The following is a 14,908-nucleotide window of genomic DNA, read 5'->3' as shown; positions in this document are numbered from 1 at the left end:
TAACTATGATATTTAAAACTGCGTTTATGAGTAAATCCAACGTCCAAATGTGAGGCACCGGTAACGGGGCCTTACACACAAGTCACAAACATTGACCTTACAAGCTACAATTATCACAAAGAAAAAAGGATATTGAAGGAGATGTTTACTCCCACAATCTTAGTGGTAGTATTACCCTTGGCAATTTGTTCGGGTTCATACTGTATGTTGGTTCTTAGCACTCCATGAAATAAGATTACCATGTAACACTCATAAATCTATGCATTTGGTAAAAACTTGTTTAAAGCTCTAACTAGGAAAATACGTCTCGATTTTTTTTAAAATATTCATCTCAAACATATACTTATTACAACAAAAAAATTTCTCATTAGATTGTACTTTGGAAATGCTTAACAAACTATAAATTGACACACAAACGAAAGTGGCTTCTCAAAAACATTTGTGTTCGAACCCATCCCGAGACTTGAACCTCGATCAATTGTTCACGTGCATTTAACCTGAAAGTATATACATACAATATTTGCATAAGGTCAAGTGAGATGTTACGTGAAATGTATACCATATTATCCAATTAATCATTGGTTCACCGAAAATTGAAAAAGGTTGTGCAATAATAAAGGAAAAAGATCCAATACAATAATAATTTAACATACAATAGGTACACGAATCTATTTTTTCACGAAATCGATCCATGAAATCATATCCCAACATCTCATATTCGTCAATACATATTCAATTAATCATTTGTTCACCAGAAAAAACAGTTTTGGTTGGTTAATCAATCAATTTTTCACTTTTTTTTTTCACGAAAACCGTTTTTGAGTGTTTTAGGGTTTGGTTGAGCGTTTTAGCACTTTTGCCTTTGTTTTTTGCCTTTGAGCGTCTCATGTACCTATCGTACATTAAAGTATTATCGTATAGGATCTCTACCCGCAATACTAAAGTAGTCACTTTTGGATATCATATTATAACAATTGAATCCAATTACAATAGAAAGACAGGTAAGCAAACAACAAGCTGCGCCGCCACCCTCTAACATGGTATACACCCAGAGGCGAATCTTCTTTGGGGCCAGGGGTGGCCCCGCCCCCCCCCCCCCTGTTGTTTTGCGCAGTAGTGTAAATTTACCCGTTTTCGGCCGAAAAATTTTATATGTCGTGTAAGTTTAGCCTTTTTTGCCCGAAAATTTAAGTCCGACCCCCCTCGTTTGTGAAATTTTATATACATTTTGAGTCTCCCCCCCCCCCCCCCCCCCCGGTGCCTCAGTCCAAGCTTCGCCACTGTATACACCACTACTAGAAATTAGTAGATACCACAAAAATTCATTAGCATGTAGCCTTCAATAGTCCCTTCGTGATTACTGATCACCACAAAATAATAATATATCTTATAACTATTGTTGCTAATCCTTCATAATCAAGCGACGAATCAACAATGGAACTTTTACCAGTGCCTGTCACCAAACACGGTGATGAAAAATCTGTTGGCGACCCGTCAATAATTATGAATATAATATTTCAAACAAGATTCCGTCCCATACATTTTAGGTGATTTGGGTGGACCAGTTTTGTAATTACGAGCATTTTTATTGGTGATCCGTTGAAAAACTTCACTATAACTACACCTTTTACCCCAATTATCACATTTATGATTATCAAAATATACACTATAAACATTTCATGGCCTCTCGCCCTCTCCGGTTTTCAATTTTGCATAAATGTTATATCATGGAAATACAAAATTCACTTGTTGATTTATGATAGAATTGATGGACTTAGAAATCATCAATAGAAATGGAATTGCATGCTTTCTTATAGAGTTAATGGCCATTTTCGTCCTGTGGTTTGCTACTTTTGTCACTTAAGTCCAAAATTTTTAATTTTGTCAATTTAGTCCTCATAGTTTTAAATATTAGCCAATTACGTCACATCCGTCTAACGGCATCCAGCTATGCCGTTAGTTTAAGGTTATTTTTGTCTTTCTCCTTTTAATTTTGAGTTAATGGTCATTTTAGTCCCTGTGGTTTGATATCTTTGCCAATTCAGTCCAAAGTTTGAAAATTTGTCAATTTAATGTTCAGTTTAATTTAGTTTTTTTTTTAATGTTTTTTGTTTATAACCCTGAAGAGCATAATTCAAGCCCAAAACTATCGAGCAACCTCAAATAATGGTATGCATTTACTCTGTTGACAACAGTAATCATACCCCCCTATATTTAGTTTCTAGACATTTCCTAAAATCTTCTCCATGGTGGAATTCAATGGTAAAGTGGTCAAGGTAATTCCCTGAAACCGAATTATACAGAAAAAACTAAAAATTGTTTTGTTGATTAATGTATAATAGTTGATTACGACCCAGATTTTCGTTATGATATGTTAATCTCTAAACCCTAAATATTATGCATTCATCAAAGAAACGACTTTTAGTTTTTTTCCGTACAATTCGGTTTCACAGAATTGCTTTGACCACTTTACCATTGAATTCCACCATGGGGGAGAGTTTAGGAACCGTCTAGAAACTAAATACGAGAGGAGGGGGTATGATTACTGTTGTCGACAGAGTAAATGCAGACTTGTTTTGGGCTTGGATAATGCTCTCTAGGGTTATAAAAAAATGACTTAAATTGACAAAATTTCAAACTTTGGACTGAATTGGCAAAAGTATCAAACCACAGGGACGAAAATGACCAATAACTCAAAATAAAAAGAAGAAAGACAAAAATACCCTTAAACTAACGGCATAGCTGGATGCCGTTAGACGGATAGGATGTAATTGGCTAATATTTAAAACTATGAGGCTAAATTGACAAAAATACAAATTTTGGACTGAAGTGGCGAAAGTAGCAAACCACATAGACGAAAATGGCCATTAACTCTTTCTTATATTTTCAGAACCTGTGCTCACTTGAAAACCTATGGCGCACAAGAAATACCGCTGACAACAACCAAGAAGCGTATAATGGAATCTTATTAGAAATCATTATCTTCTAAACTAGGTATTAATCCATTTTTGGTTATGCGTGAGTGCTATAATATGTTTTTTTTTTTTTAATTTCTTCTATCCACAAGAAACATAAACAAAATCATTATTTTTTGAAATCCAACACAAGCTATTTTATTACACGTTGTCAAGTTGAAGTTATTAGAATGAAATCGAACATTTAATTTGTATTTGTATTCATCATGCATTTACCAAATTCATGTTATGCAATATGCATTGATCTCATAATAAAAAAAAGATGACATAAAATGAATTGGAAAGTACTTAAAGTTAAAAATAAACCGAAAGTTGATCATGGTACGGTTGTATGTACAATTGTACACACTACACTTCCACCAAATTCTAGTATTTTATGTGTCAAACAAACAGTTCGTGTTATGTTGGGTTGTGAGTGGTTCTCAACTCTCAAGTCACGCAATCACACCCTTCTTCCTCAACATTTCCGTATTATTATTATTATTATTATTATTATTATTATTATTATTATTAAAAAGGTTTTATACCTATACCAATTATTGGTGAGAAGACCAAAAAGTCACAAAAATAAAATAATAACATGATTTGTTAATAAAATAAATTAACAGCCAAGTCTTCGCCTCCTGTGTGCTGTTAAAGGGATCCAGCTTTTATTCATTGTTTTCACACCATAAACATTATACTAATTAAACTTATAATAATCTTATAAGAATCAAACATAGAACAGATGGATATTTGGTATGTAAAAAAGCGTGGGTGGCGGTGAACCGTGTACAGCCACACCACCTCATTCATATATATATATATACACACACAAACATCCTTTCTATCATTAAACATTTAAACTCAACAACAACAACGTTAAAAAAACCCGTCTCTTTCCAACAAAAAAAAACATGCAGATTGTGAAAACCAGATCAAGGTCAGAGGTGAGCCGAAGAGCTTGGAACATACTCCGGCTAACGTTGTTATGGGCACGAAAAGGTGGAGTCTTTGTGTTCAAGAAAAGACTTATGCATGACTTATCTCATTTTGTCAAGAACCATGGTCACTCTAAAAAAGGCAATGGTGCATTGCAATATGGTGACCGGCAGCTATCGTTCGATGCAACTCCTATAATCCATGTTCGGATGCACCGCCCCAACTCGATGAGGTTTCGCTTGCCTCATATCCCGTGCATTAACCCGCACGTTGATTGTTCGGATATGTTTGAGTTTGATGATGAGGTAAGTGATCGGTACTCGTGTTGTGAAGCAAGAAAGAGTTTCTTGATTGGTTATGGTGAGGGATATGATGAAGAAGGTAATGAGGATGATGATGAGCAAATAATATGTGAAGAACAAGAGATGGAAATTGATGTGAAGGCTGAACAGTTTATAGCTAACTTCTATGAGCAGCTTAAGCTTCAAAGGCAAATTAACACAAGAAGTGAATGATGGCATTGTCACTTTTTAGGCTTCACAATTTTGGCATTTTGTTGTATCTTGCTTGAATTCTTTTATTTTTTGTTAATACTTTTTCCGCAAGGGGCGTTCGGGATTGATGTAAATACCGTAAGCTTCAACCGAGATTTAATAAAAGACTGGAGACATCACATATAATGTTACATTGAGCTTGTTCTGGTTAGGGAATGAATGTGTATGTCTTCGTGATCATAAAACAATATTTAAGGCTAAATTATATATAGAGGGAGATAAACTTAACTTTGATAGAAAACTCAATGCACTACTATTATAGAAGCAAGACGATTAGACGAACATTCAAACTGGTGCATTATTCACCAAACAAGGATGACGATATGGTCTTAGTGAAGAAGCCGATCAACACATTGAGCGAGCTTAAATGGAACAAAATGTCAATCTCAATAGTATCATGTTAGTGCATGCATAGATGGCACCAATAGACAACGGATTGGGGACACATGATAAAGAAAAATGAGGTTGATGTAGATTCCGTATCCTAGCGGGGTGTCGGGCCTGTGGCCCTCGACTACCCTGCCACCCTCCATGGATGGGCCTGTTGATCGGCAGGTATCCGGACAACTTCCCTAATAATTGTGTCTGAATACACTGAGAGCATTAGTGGATGATACCTATAGTTGAATCTCATGATGTAAGGTACCAATAATTTAGCAGATAATACACTTGGAAGGGCATTAACGGTGCCAATCATGTATACTATGAAAGAGCCTTAGGCATGCAATGTAGCCTTACCGTCAACCCATTGCCGTTATTCCCCAATTCAAAGCCAATAAATTAAGAAACTCAAAATGTTTCAAAAAGCACAAATCGATCTAAAACAATTCTTTAAACACAAATAGCAAAAGTTCACAAACTACAAAATCAAAAGCTTTTGTTGATCAAATTCACACATTGTCGTACGGTTCCATGTATCCATACTCCATACTGATTGTATCCATGCAGGTTCCCGCACCTAAATTTAAAGATTTCCCCCTAATCCACAAAAAAGACCTGATATCAACAAAACACATTTTATGCATGGTGTCAGTTTAGGTTCTTGTCGTGTCAAAAATTAACAATCGTAACTGGTGTTAATATTAATACCTGACATTAAAAGAGTTTGGTATAACTAAGCAGATCCATTCTGATGTGTTTTCACATATGCTTCCAACTTCCCTGTTGCTGCTAATATAAGACCTGCACTCAAATATACCTTCAGTTATACCACAATGCTTCATAGATTTATATTAAACACAAACACGGGACTTAAAAAGAGATGTAACAAAGAAATACAAAAAACTCAAGTGAAAACAGAAATAATTTCTTCACCTAAAAACAAAGCTGAAGGCTTTCCAGGCCTCGATTTGTACTCGGGATGGAACTGTACCCCTACATAGAATGGATGACTTGGAAGTTCTAAAATCTGAATAGCATAAGAAGATAAAATTAACATATTTCAATAACAATAATATTATTTATTGAGAATTACAATTTTATTAAGTGTCTTATCATAAAACAAACCTCCATCCGTTGACCACTTTCATCCCTCCCCACGAATCTTAAGCCGGTTTTTTCTAAATCTCCAACAACCTCAGGATTCACCTTCATGACAATGTAATACTCAATAAACATGTGACTACAATATAAATAAGCAATCAACCACAATACCATATTTCTTTATAATAGTAAGAGTTAATTACATGGATAGATCTTGTGGTTAACCTATATTGCAGGTTAAGTCCCTACCTTTGAAAAAAATACACTGATAGTCCTTATTAACAATTAACACGGATGGTCTGAGTGAATGTCAATAACGTTTTTAATATTGACCAAAATACCCGTATGTAATAAATAAGGGCATTTTGGTCAATAACTAAAAAGTTAACAGACACCCTTTCCAGGACCATCAGTGTAACTTTACCTGCAATATGGGTAAACCACAGGACCATCGTGTAGTTAATTCTAATAACTAACCTCATAACGATGTCGATGTCGCTCATCCACATACTCTGGATTGTGATACCTAACAAAAAAAAATGAACATAATAACCAAACATAAGATTCCCAATATATTATTAACTTAAAAAAATTAATAGAGCCAAAGGGGTGTTTATGAATGTAAGTAGTAAGAAACTTAAGATATAAATTTATACAGTTTTGCAGTGATACAATCCGGTGTCTGCAATAAGGTTCTTCGAGAGCCAAGTCTCATTGTGTTTCCCATGTGTGTTCTTGAACCCTGAAAGTAAATGCGTAAGGAACAGAAGATTGATAATACCCTATTTACATCTCAAAACAAATACTTGTGAAAATATAAGAAAACACAAATAATTAAATACCTCGGGCATGAATATTACAACAGGGTTGGGTGCATGCTCATCAAATTCGGTACTATTTGCCCCTTTCCAGCCCAAGATCTAGATAAATTGGTTAAATTAATAATATATATCATTATCAAGAGTAATATACATGTGAAGAAACAACTTACAGATCTAGCCATCTCAATAACAGATATCTGCATGCCTAAACAAATGCCAAGATAAGGAACTTTATTCTCTCGAGCATACTTGGCAGCCAGTATCATTCCCTTCACACCACGATCTCCAAATCCACCAGGAACCAAAACACAGGCTGAATTCTGAACATAATAATATTTAGTTTCACAAAATCAGTAACTTATTCTGAAACAATATATACGCATACCACAACAAATAAACTCAAATATATCAAGTTACCCTTAGAGTCTCCCAGGCCTTTGTATGAGCTTCAGGTTTCTGCAAAAGAATAATTAGTTAAGATGTTAATACTTGGATTAATATGAATTAAAATGATAGAAGCTCTATACCAATTGGGCACTTTCATCTTCAAGATCAGAGGCTGCAATCCATTCAATTGAGGGTTTTAATGACAATGCAGTGCAGGCATGAAGAAGGGACTGCATTTTAAAAGCATGAATTTTCATATATGTTAGTTGTAGCAATGAAAGTGTTGTGTTTATTTAACAGACCAAAATAAAAGATGTTTTTTAGGATGGGAATAATCACCAATAATGATACCATGTACTCAGGCATAAACCTTGTATGCTACTTATATGAATAATAATTAATAGTAAATCTCAAATTCAGCATTAGCACCAAATATGAATTACACATAAGGCTGCTCAAAAACCTCACAGCTCATGGCTAGCTCAAAGTCGGCTTGTTTGTAAACGAGCCGAGCCTGAGCTGAGGTAAGCTCAGCTCGTTGGCTCGCTCATTAGGCTCGTTTAGCTGCTCGATGGTTTTTTAAATTAAAGAAAACAATGTAAAATATACGAATCATAACCCAAATTTTAATACATATATATCATAAAATATTAAATAGTTTGTAACGAAGATTTAGGAATTATAAAACGATATTTTGAGATAAGATATGATTTAAATTAAGACTCTCGGACTGACGGAATTATGTCATGTGGCGTAACTAGCTACTTATTTATTAGGGGTATAGATATGTCTACGAAAATAAAATATTTTTTTTTGAAAAATAAATGAGCTGGCTCGAGCTTTTAACGAGCCGAACTCAAGCTCAACATTTCAACTTGTTAAGATAAATGCTCCGGGGCCAGCCCAAGCCCAGCCTGGCTCGGGTCGGCTCGTTTCCGGCCTGATTACACATCGCTGTGAAAATTTTAAAGAAAACCAAACCAAATAAAGACACATCCTAAACTCCATTAGCATTTAACATTTCATAATAGACATAATATTCTTGTTTTAGAACCGCACACGGAGTAAAACACGCCAATCAAGTAACTATACCTTAACAACAGACAAATAAGAGTCTGTTAGGCCAACATATTTCCCAACCATTGCAATCTTGACCTGCATACAGTAATCTTACTTCAGTCACTAAATAAAACTAGAAAAGGGTAGAAAATGTTTAGGATGAAAAAAAATTTACATGATCGGTTAGGTTGTCAAACGTTTCAGCCCTTGTAGTCCACTCTTGTAAATTTGGAGGTTTGGCTACACTGAAACACAATATCATCAGATTTCCCGCAGCCCGTAAATGATCAAAATTTAATCTTTTAAATGAAAATGTGTTCTACCAAGATTCAATATTAGGGCTGTAAACGAACCAAACTGAATGAGACCTTGCTCATGTTCGTTCACAAAGCATTTATCGGACACATAGACGGTTCACGTACACATAACCAAACGGAACTTGTTCGTGTTCATTCATTTAAGAAATGATTTTGTTCGCGTTCGTATGTCTTCATTCGTTAATTTCATAAATGAACACAAACGAACATAGATGAAATAAATGAAAACAAACATATTAAATTGAAAATTGGCAATCAAAATTCTTAAACTCAAGCATTAGACATAATCACCCAAAATTAATATAAAGTTAAGTACTTGACATAACAAACTAAAATTAAAAAATATAAAATATAAGAAACCTTTAATGACCAAACACAAACAAAAGAACATGAGCGAACGTAAACGAATGGGCATTAATGAACGTTAACGAACGAACATAAACCAATGTTAATGAACGAGCACATTACCAAACATTCATGAACACAAATGAACGAACACGACCTCAGTCCGTGTTCGTTCCTTTAATTAATCTTACAAAATTCCTTGTTCATTTACAAACTTTCGGTTCGTTTACAACCTATGCAAAATAATAACATATTTCATTCCCTAATCTGTGAATATAATGTAATTATAAAAGCTAACCGGTCTAGTGCTAGCTGTTTCAGGATCGCCTCATGAGCATTTTGGTGCTGAAACAAAATCAATAAAATTTCAAAAATAACGTGAAAGATTAAATAAATTGTTATAGTTTACGTACCCGGAGTACAAGAGGAACGTGCCATATGTTTGGAACATCATGAATATTGAGAATGTTAGCAACCTGTTTACAAAATAAATCAAAAAACAAAGAAACATAAAAAACAACATAAGATCAAAAAATGGTGAATCCAACATAAACTTATGGGCCCATGTCAAAATTGTGAGAGTTTCTGCTTTGTGTTTTCCAACAATGGCTGCAAGGTAACCATGACAGTTATTTAATACTTAATTATTTATAATAACCATGAGAAAAATGAGCCAAAAGAACAACATACCTGAGCAGACCGACATGCTAAAAAGTGAGGTGTTAGGCCTAACGCTCGCAGTTCCCGAACACTGTGTTGTGTAGGTTTTGTTTTCTGAAATAAAAAGCATCAAAGCGTTTAACCGTATGAATATAACATTTTCCCATTTCCTCAAATAACAAAACCAGGGATGTGCATGGGTTCGTCTGTGTCAGTTTGACTTTTGAGCTCAAACCAAACCAAAAACCAAAAATTTATTTTTTGGCTTTTTAGAAACCGTTTGGTTTCCAGTTTTCAAAGTGGGTTCGATTCGATTTCAGTTTTACCATTTGCGCTTGAATATCTTGGGCCGAAAAGAACCCAAAATAATGAATCTGGGCTTGAAACTTTGAGCCTAATTTATTTTATTAACTAATTATTAACTGTTTTTTACATAACAGGGCCTAAATTTTTTGGGCTACACAATTTATTAATTTCTTATAATATACTTAAAATCAGTTTTTTTTTTCTGTTCGTTCGGTTTGGATCTAAAATTTAATTGTGTTTTTCGGTTCGGTTATGTTGGTTATTCAGATTATAATTTGATTATTTCGGTTTCATGCACACCCCTAATTAAAGTTAAGCTAAATCCAACATGGAAGCGCGGTATTATTACCTGTTCACCAACAACACCAAGCACAGGTACAAGACTAACATGAATAAGACAGAAATTATCTGGTCCTGTAAAAAATAACAGAAAACAAACATAAGCACAATTCATATAACAATCATAATAATAATAATGAACTTGCCTTTTGAAAAAAATAACTGTCGCAAAGCCTCTATGAAGGGCATAGACTCAATGTCACCTAAAAAGGATTACAAATGTTATAACGATATTATCATTCATCAAACTTTATAAACAATACAGAACTTAGAAGTAAGTTTCATAATGAAATACCAACTGTCCCTCCTAATTCTATCACACACACATCAGCCGGGCCCGCTTCGCCATCAACAGGAATAACAGAAACCGACTCGATCCAATCCTTAATTGCATCGGTTATGTGTGGAACCACCTGCACGTTTTTTTCAAGATAATCCCCTTTTCGTTCCTTCTCAAGAACCGACTGATAAAATGAGAATGAATCAGTTAATCAGTATCTTTGTTGGATAAACACAACTATACATTTATTTAATTATACTTTATACCTAATAGATCTTTCCAGTTGTGATGTTGTTATCTCTAGTAAGTCTGACATCTAAGAACCGTTCATAGTTACCGAGATCTAGATCAACCTATCAAGATTGTAAAGAAATATGCATCATTTATTAATGTAAAATATAGTAATTTAATATTATGTTTAAAGACGAGGAAATAGCACCTCTCCACCATCATCAAGAACAAAAACCTCTCCATGTTCAAATGGAGACATAGTACCAGCATCAGTGTTCAAGTATGGATCTGCAACCACATAAATAAACCCCCTTAATAATAATAATTACAAATTGATATTCAATTTCCACTTGTAAGCAATTAAACTCACATCACATCAGATCAATCAATAACTATCACAAATTGCAACATGCATGATGCATGAACAAGTATTACATGAAACATGATATCAATTTGTTTGTTGTCTCTTAAATTAAAGGGATCAAACAGCAGCAAAGTTAGGAACCTAATTGATGATAATAATACTAATACTAATAACGAAGGGTTATGTAAAAAATACAAACAAACAAACCGATTTTGATAGAGGTGACACGGAGGCCACAGGCCTTGAGGACGACGCCAATGCTACTGGCGGTGACGCCTTTGCCGAGACCGCTAACCACACCGCCGGTGATCAAGACGTACTTCATTTCTTCTGTCTGCCAAGTGTTTGTGAAAATGTCCCAGTGAAAGAAAGATAGTGGAGGTGTGATTTAATTGAGTTGAGAGAAGCATGTAATGTAAAAGGAATTGCAGAGGTAGCAGGGAACAAACAACTAAACTAAACCCTATTGGTTTTAGATTTTACTGTATAATAATTGTTTAATTTACGAATGGTACATGAAATGTTTAAAGACAAAAACGCTCAACGGCAAAAAAATTCTAAAATATTCAGCCAAAAACCTAAAACGTTCAGCCAAAAACCTAAAACGCTCAAAAACGGTTTTCGTGAAAAAAATAAAAAATTGATCGATTAACGATCCAAAACTGTTTTTTTCGATGAACCAATGATTAATTGGATATGTATTGACGATTCTGAGATATTGGGATGTGATTTCATAAATCGATTTCGTGAATATAGTGTATTCACGTACATATTGTACGTTAAGGTATTATTATATTCCATCTTTTCGTCAGTATTATATTAGGGGTAACTTCATTATAGAAACCAAAAAGAAGTAAGAAACATGTTGTAAATTTTACATGTAAAAGAAATATTAAAACATATATTTTAACAGGTGAAAAACCTATTTTAATATGCACATACATATAAAAATTGTTTTAATAAAAAAAAATATAAAGAGTTACATTTATTTTCTAAATTGTGTTGTTTTTTATTAGAACACCTTTCACATGTGTTTTTTATGCACGTAAAATTATACAAAAGCCACAAAAAATTATAAAAATTTAACTTTTTCCAAGTAAAATGAGTTTTTATTAGGTTCTCACATATAATACCGATGGTTTTCCGGATTCTCACTTTTTTGTGCTTACCAAATGAGTTTCGCTCACATAATAAAATATAATATAATATAGTTATAGTTAGATATTTATAAGAAAATTTTTTATTTATTTGGGAACGAACATAATATGGGAAAACTCATCAAGATAATTACTGAATCGTTAACACTACGTAAATACATTCTTCTAGTAATAGTAGTTGATGCAGATAAGAAAAAATTTGTTATAGCTATTTAGGTATTCATTGAGTTGAGCATAGTAAAACAAAGAAAAACTGAATGATTTTGTTGGAGTTGTTAATTTGAAATTTCCCATAATAGCAACTCCCATATTATGTGAAAAGAAAGCGTAGACAAATCTATCATAATTCATTGAAGTTAAAGATCAAAGAAGACGAAGTAAAAAAAACAAAAACAAAGTTAGAAACCTATCTAATTAAGACACAGCGTCTTGCCAAATTAATAAATAGTGACAATACTAATGAAGGGTTTTGGAAAACAAACTGATTTTGATTGAGGTGACACAAAGTCCACAAGCCTTAAGAACGACGCCAATGCTACTAGCGGTAACACCCTTGCCGAGACCGCTTACTATCCCACCTGTCAACAAGATGTACTTCATTTCTCTTTTGATTTTATCTAATGTTTGGGAAAGTGTCAAGTCAGGTAAAGATACTGAATAAACTAGAGGGGAGACAAGAGTGAATTTTAGCCCACGCATAACATCGATCATATATTTGGACTACTTTAGTCGCTGTATATTATTTATACCCGTAGTGCTAATAATATAATATGATATAATCAACACAACACGATATAATATGATATATTATAAAATGATCTATTACAACATGATGTAACATGCCATGATATGATACGATACAATAACATTATATAATCTAACACAACATGATGACGTCTGTTAGAGCCGCTAAAACTCTATTTTGTGGAAGGGACCGAGAAGGAGTATAGGTAGACCCAAACTAACATAAGATAAACGGATAGGGAATGATCTATTGAAGTTGCACCTTTATAAGGCCATTGTCAATGATAGGTCTTCGTAAAGACGTAAAAGTAGTTAAAGACTTCTAGGGGCTCGTACCATTTTTTCATAGCGTTGTGTTTCTTCACATGTGATTTTTTAAATTTGTTTATAGTGTACTTGTCGACCATACATATGTTATTAATGTTATTCTTTATTTTATGGTATTGATCTTTATTAGTTCTTTTGTGTATTATGTTATTTTTTGTTTCTAAAATACTTTTTAGGTTCATGTATGATTTAAAAAGAGCTTGAGGTCTCTTTGAAAACCACATTTGTATCCATTTGATAAATGAATGATTAGGCTACATCCCAAGCTTTCTAAACAATACTAGGGGGTGTTTGGTAGAGGGAATTGAGGGGTGAGAAATGGAATTGGAAAGAATTCTCTTGTTTGTTTATGAAAGAAAGAGGTGAGAAATGGAAATAAACCATTTCCATTTCTCTGATTTTGTTTCTCTACAAAAAGCGGAGAATTGGATTTCTCGACGTTCATTTCTCCCATTAAGGAACACACACACAGCCTGAAAGCAACGACGGGAAGACTGCAATACACTAATCGCCGGTATGTAATTCTTTCTTTCTTTCGTACTTCTTATCATTATCACTCACTTTTGCCTTTTGTTTGCCCTAATATCTTCGCTATACATAAAAACCCTTTCTTTGTCTTATCAATTAGGGCACCAGCACAAAATTAATAACTTTATGTGATTCCAGTTTCCAAATTCAATGTCACAGCGTTTAATTTGACCGAAATCGATGCTGCAAATCATATTATTATTTTCAATTTTACGAATGCGTCCTCTAATTAGAGAACTAGGGTTTGCTACAATTCTTGAAATAAATAGTAATTGCAGTAGATGTATTGTTTGTAAATTGATTGATTGTATCAATTGGTCGATTTCGAAGGGGGTATAATATAACTATAATCACAGACCCTCAAAGGTTTCTCTTTAATGGAGCAAAAAGTTATAATTTTTGTAGGTCATTGCCTTAAATTGATAACATAATTATCCTTTTCTTAATGGCCGAGGCTCGTTAACTTTTTGTCAGTTGAAGATTAGAAGTACATTTAGTTGCATTATAGCCGATTATAGTTATATCAGGTTTTTAAAGGTTTTTGTAATTATGCTTAATACAAAATAGTGAGTTTTGGATACCACTTGGATTAATCTTAGGGACCGAGTTTCGATGATTCGATCTTATTTTGTTATTAGTTCAATGCATCATCTACAATCTGTATGTGCTGATTATTCTGTTTTAAGTGTAATGAAATATTCTTGATTGTGGATGCTTAAGTGTATTTGTATTTACATGCACCGTTGCCATTCTGTACTTCAATTCCACTGTTACTACACCCTGTGCTTGCTCTAAACCTAGTGCATTGGTTATGCTTTGTTTTCAAACCTGTTTTATTTATGCAATTTTCATGCATTGATGATCTTCAATGTGTGTGTTTTGCATCTCATGTCCGGTCTATTGGAGTCTGTAGGAAGTTACAGTCTTACAGATGTCTGTTTTAGAGCTTGGATGCTATGCAGGCTTAGAATCTATTTTAGTCTGGCTATTTAAGTTAATAGATACTGAAACTCTGAAAGATTTTTTACTTCTTGTAACCATTCTGTTTTGCTTTTACTTTTCTCATTCTTGTTAAAACGCTTATGTTAAGCTCGTCTAAACTAAGGAGAAT

At 33.8% G+C, this 14,908-nt stretch overlaps 1 protein-coding gene and 1 pseudogene across 2 annotated transcripts; one reads left to right on the top strand and one right to left on the bottom strand.

The window, feature by feature from the left end:
• The first annotated feature begins 3,871 nt into the window (after positions 1 to 3,871).
• Positions 3,872 to 4,411, top strand: LOC143553828 (uncharacterized). Its single transcript, XM_077043729.1, has one exon. The coding sequence runs from the start codon at positions 3,872 to 3,874 to the stop codon at positions 4,409 to 4,411; it is 540 nt and encodes a 179-aa protein (XP_076899844.1).
• A 1,123-nt stretch (positions 4,412 to 5,534) lies between these two features.
• Positions 5,535 to 11,500, bottom strand: LOC143553843 (uncharacterized; annotated as a pseudogene). The gene is made up of 21 exons (XR_013138905.1): positions 11,249 to 11,500; positions 10,886 to 10,965; positions 10,713 to 10,799; positions 10,462 to 10,630; positions 10,313 to 10,369; positions 10,177 to 10,241; positions 9,552 to 9,635; positions 9,421 to 9,470; positions 9,275 to 9,338; positions 9,160 to 9,206; positions 8,375 to 8,444; positions 8,233 to 8,295; positions 7,281 to 7,370; positions 7,171 to 7,209; positions 6,924 to 7,073; positions 6,775 to 6,852; positions 6,589 to 6,674; positions 6,410 to 6,458; positions 5,957 to 6,037; positions 5,765 to 5,858; positions 5,535 to 5,632 (listed from the first exon to the last, which is right to left on the bottom strand). The product of XR_013138905.1 is annotated as an uncharacterized LOC143553843 (transcript).
• Between the last annotated feature and the right edge of the window lie 3,408 nt (positions 11,501 to 14,908).

Source organism: Bidens hawaiensis, unplaced genomic scaffold (genome assembly GCF_021521415.1).
Source record: "Bidens hawaiensis isolate Kalapana, Puna unplaced genomic scaffold, B.hawaiensis_p1.1 tig00017381_1, whole genome shotgun sequence".
NCBI classification, from domain to species: Eukaryota; Viridiplantae; Streptophyta; class Magnoliopsida; order Asterales; family Asteraceae; genus Bidens; species Bidens hawaiensis.
The sequence above is the reverse complement of the archived record's forward strand: the minus strand, read 5'-3'. Positions and strand labels throughout refer to the sequence as shown.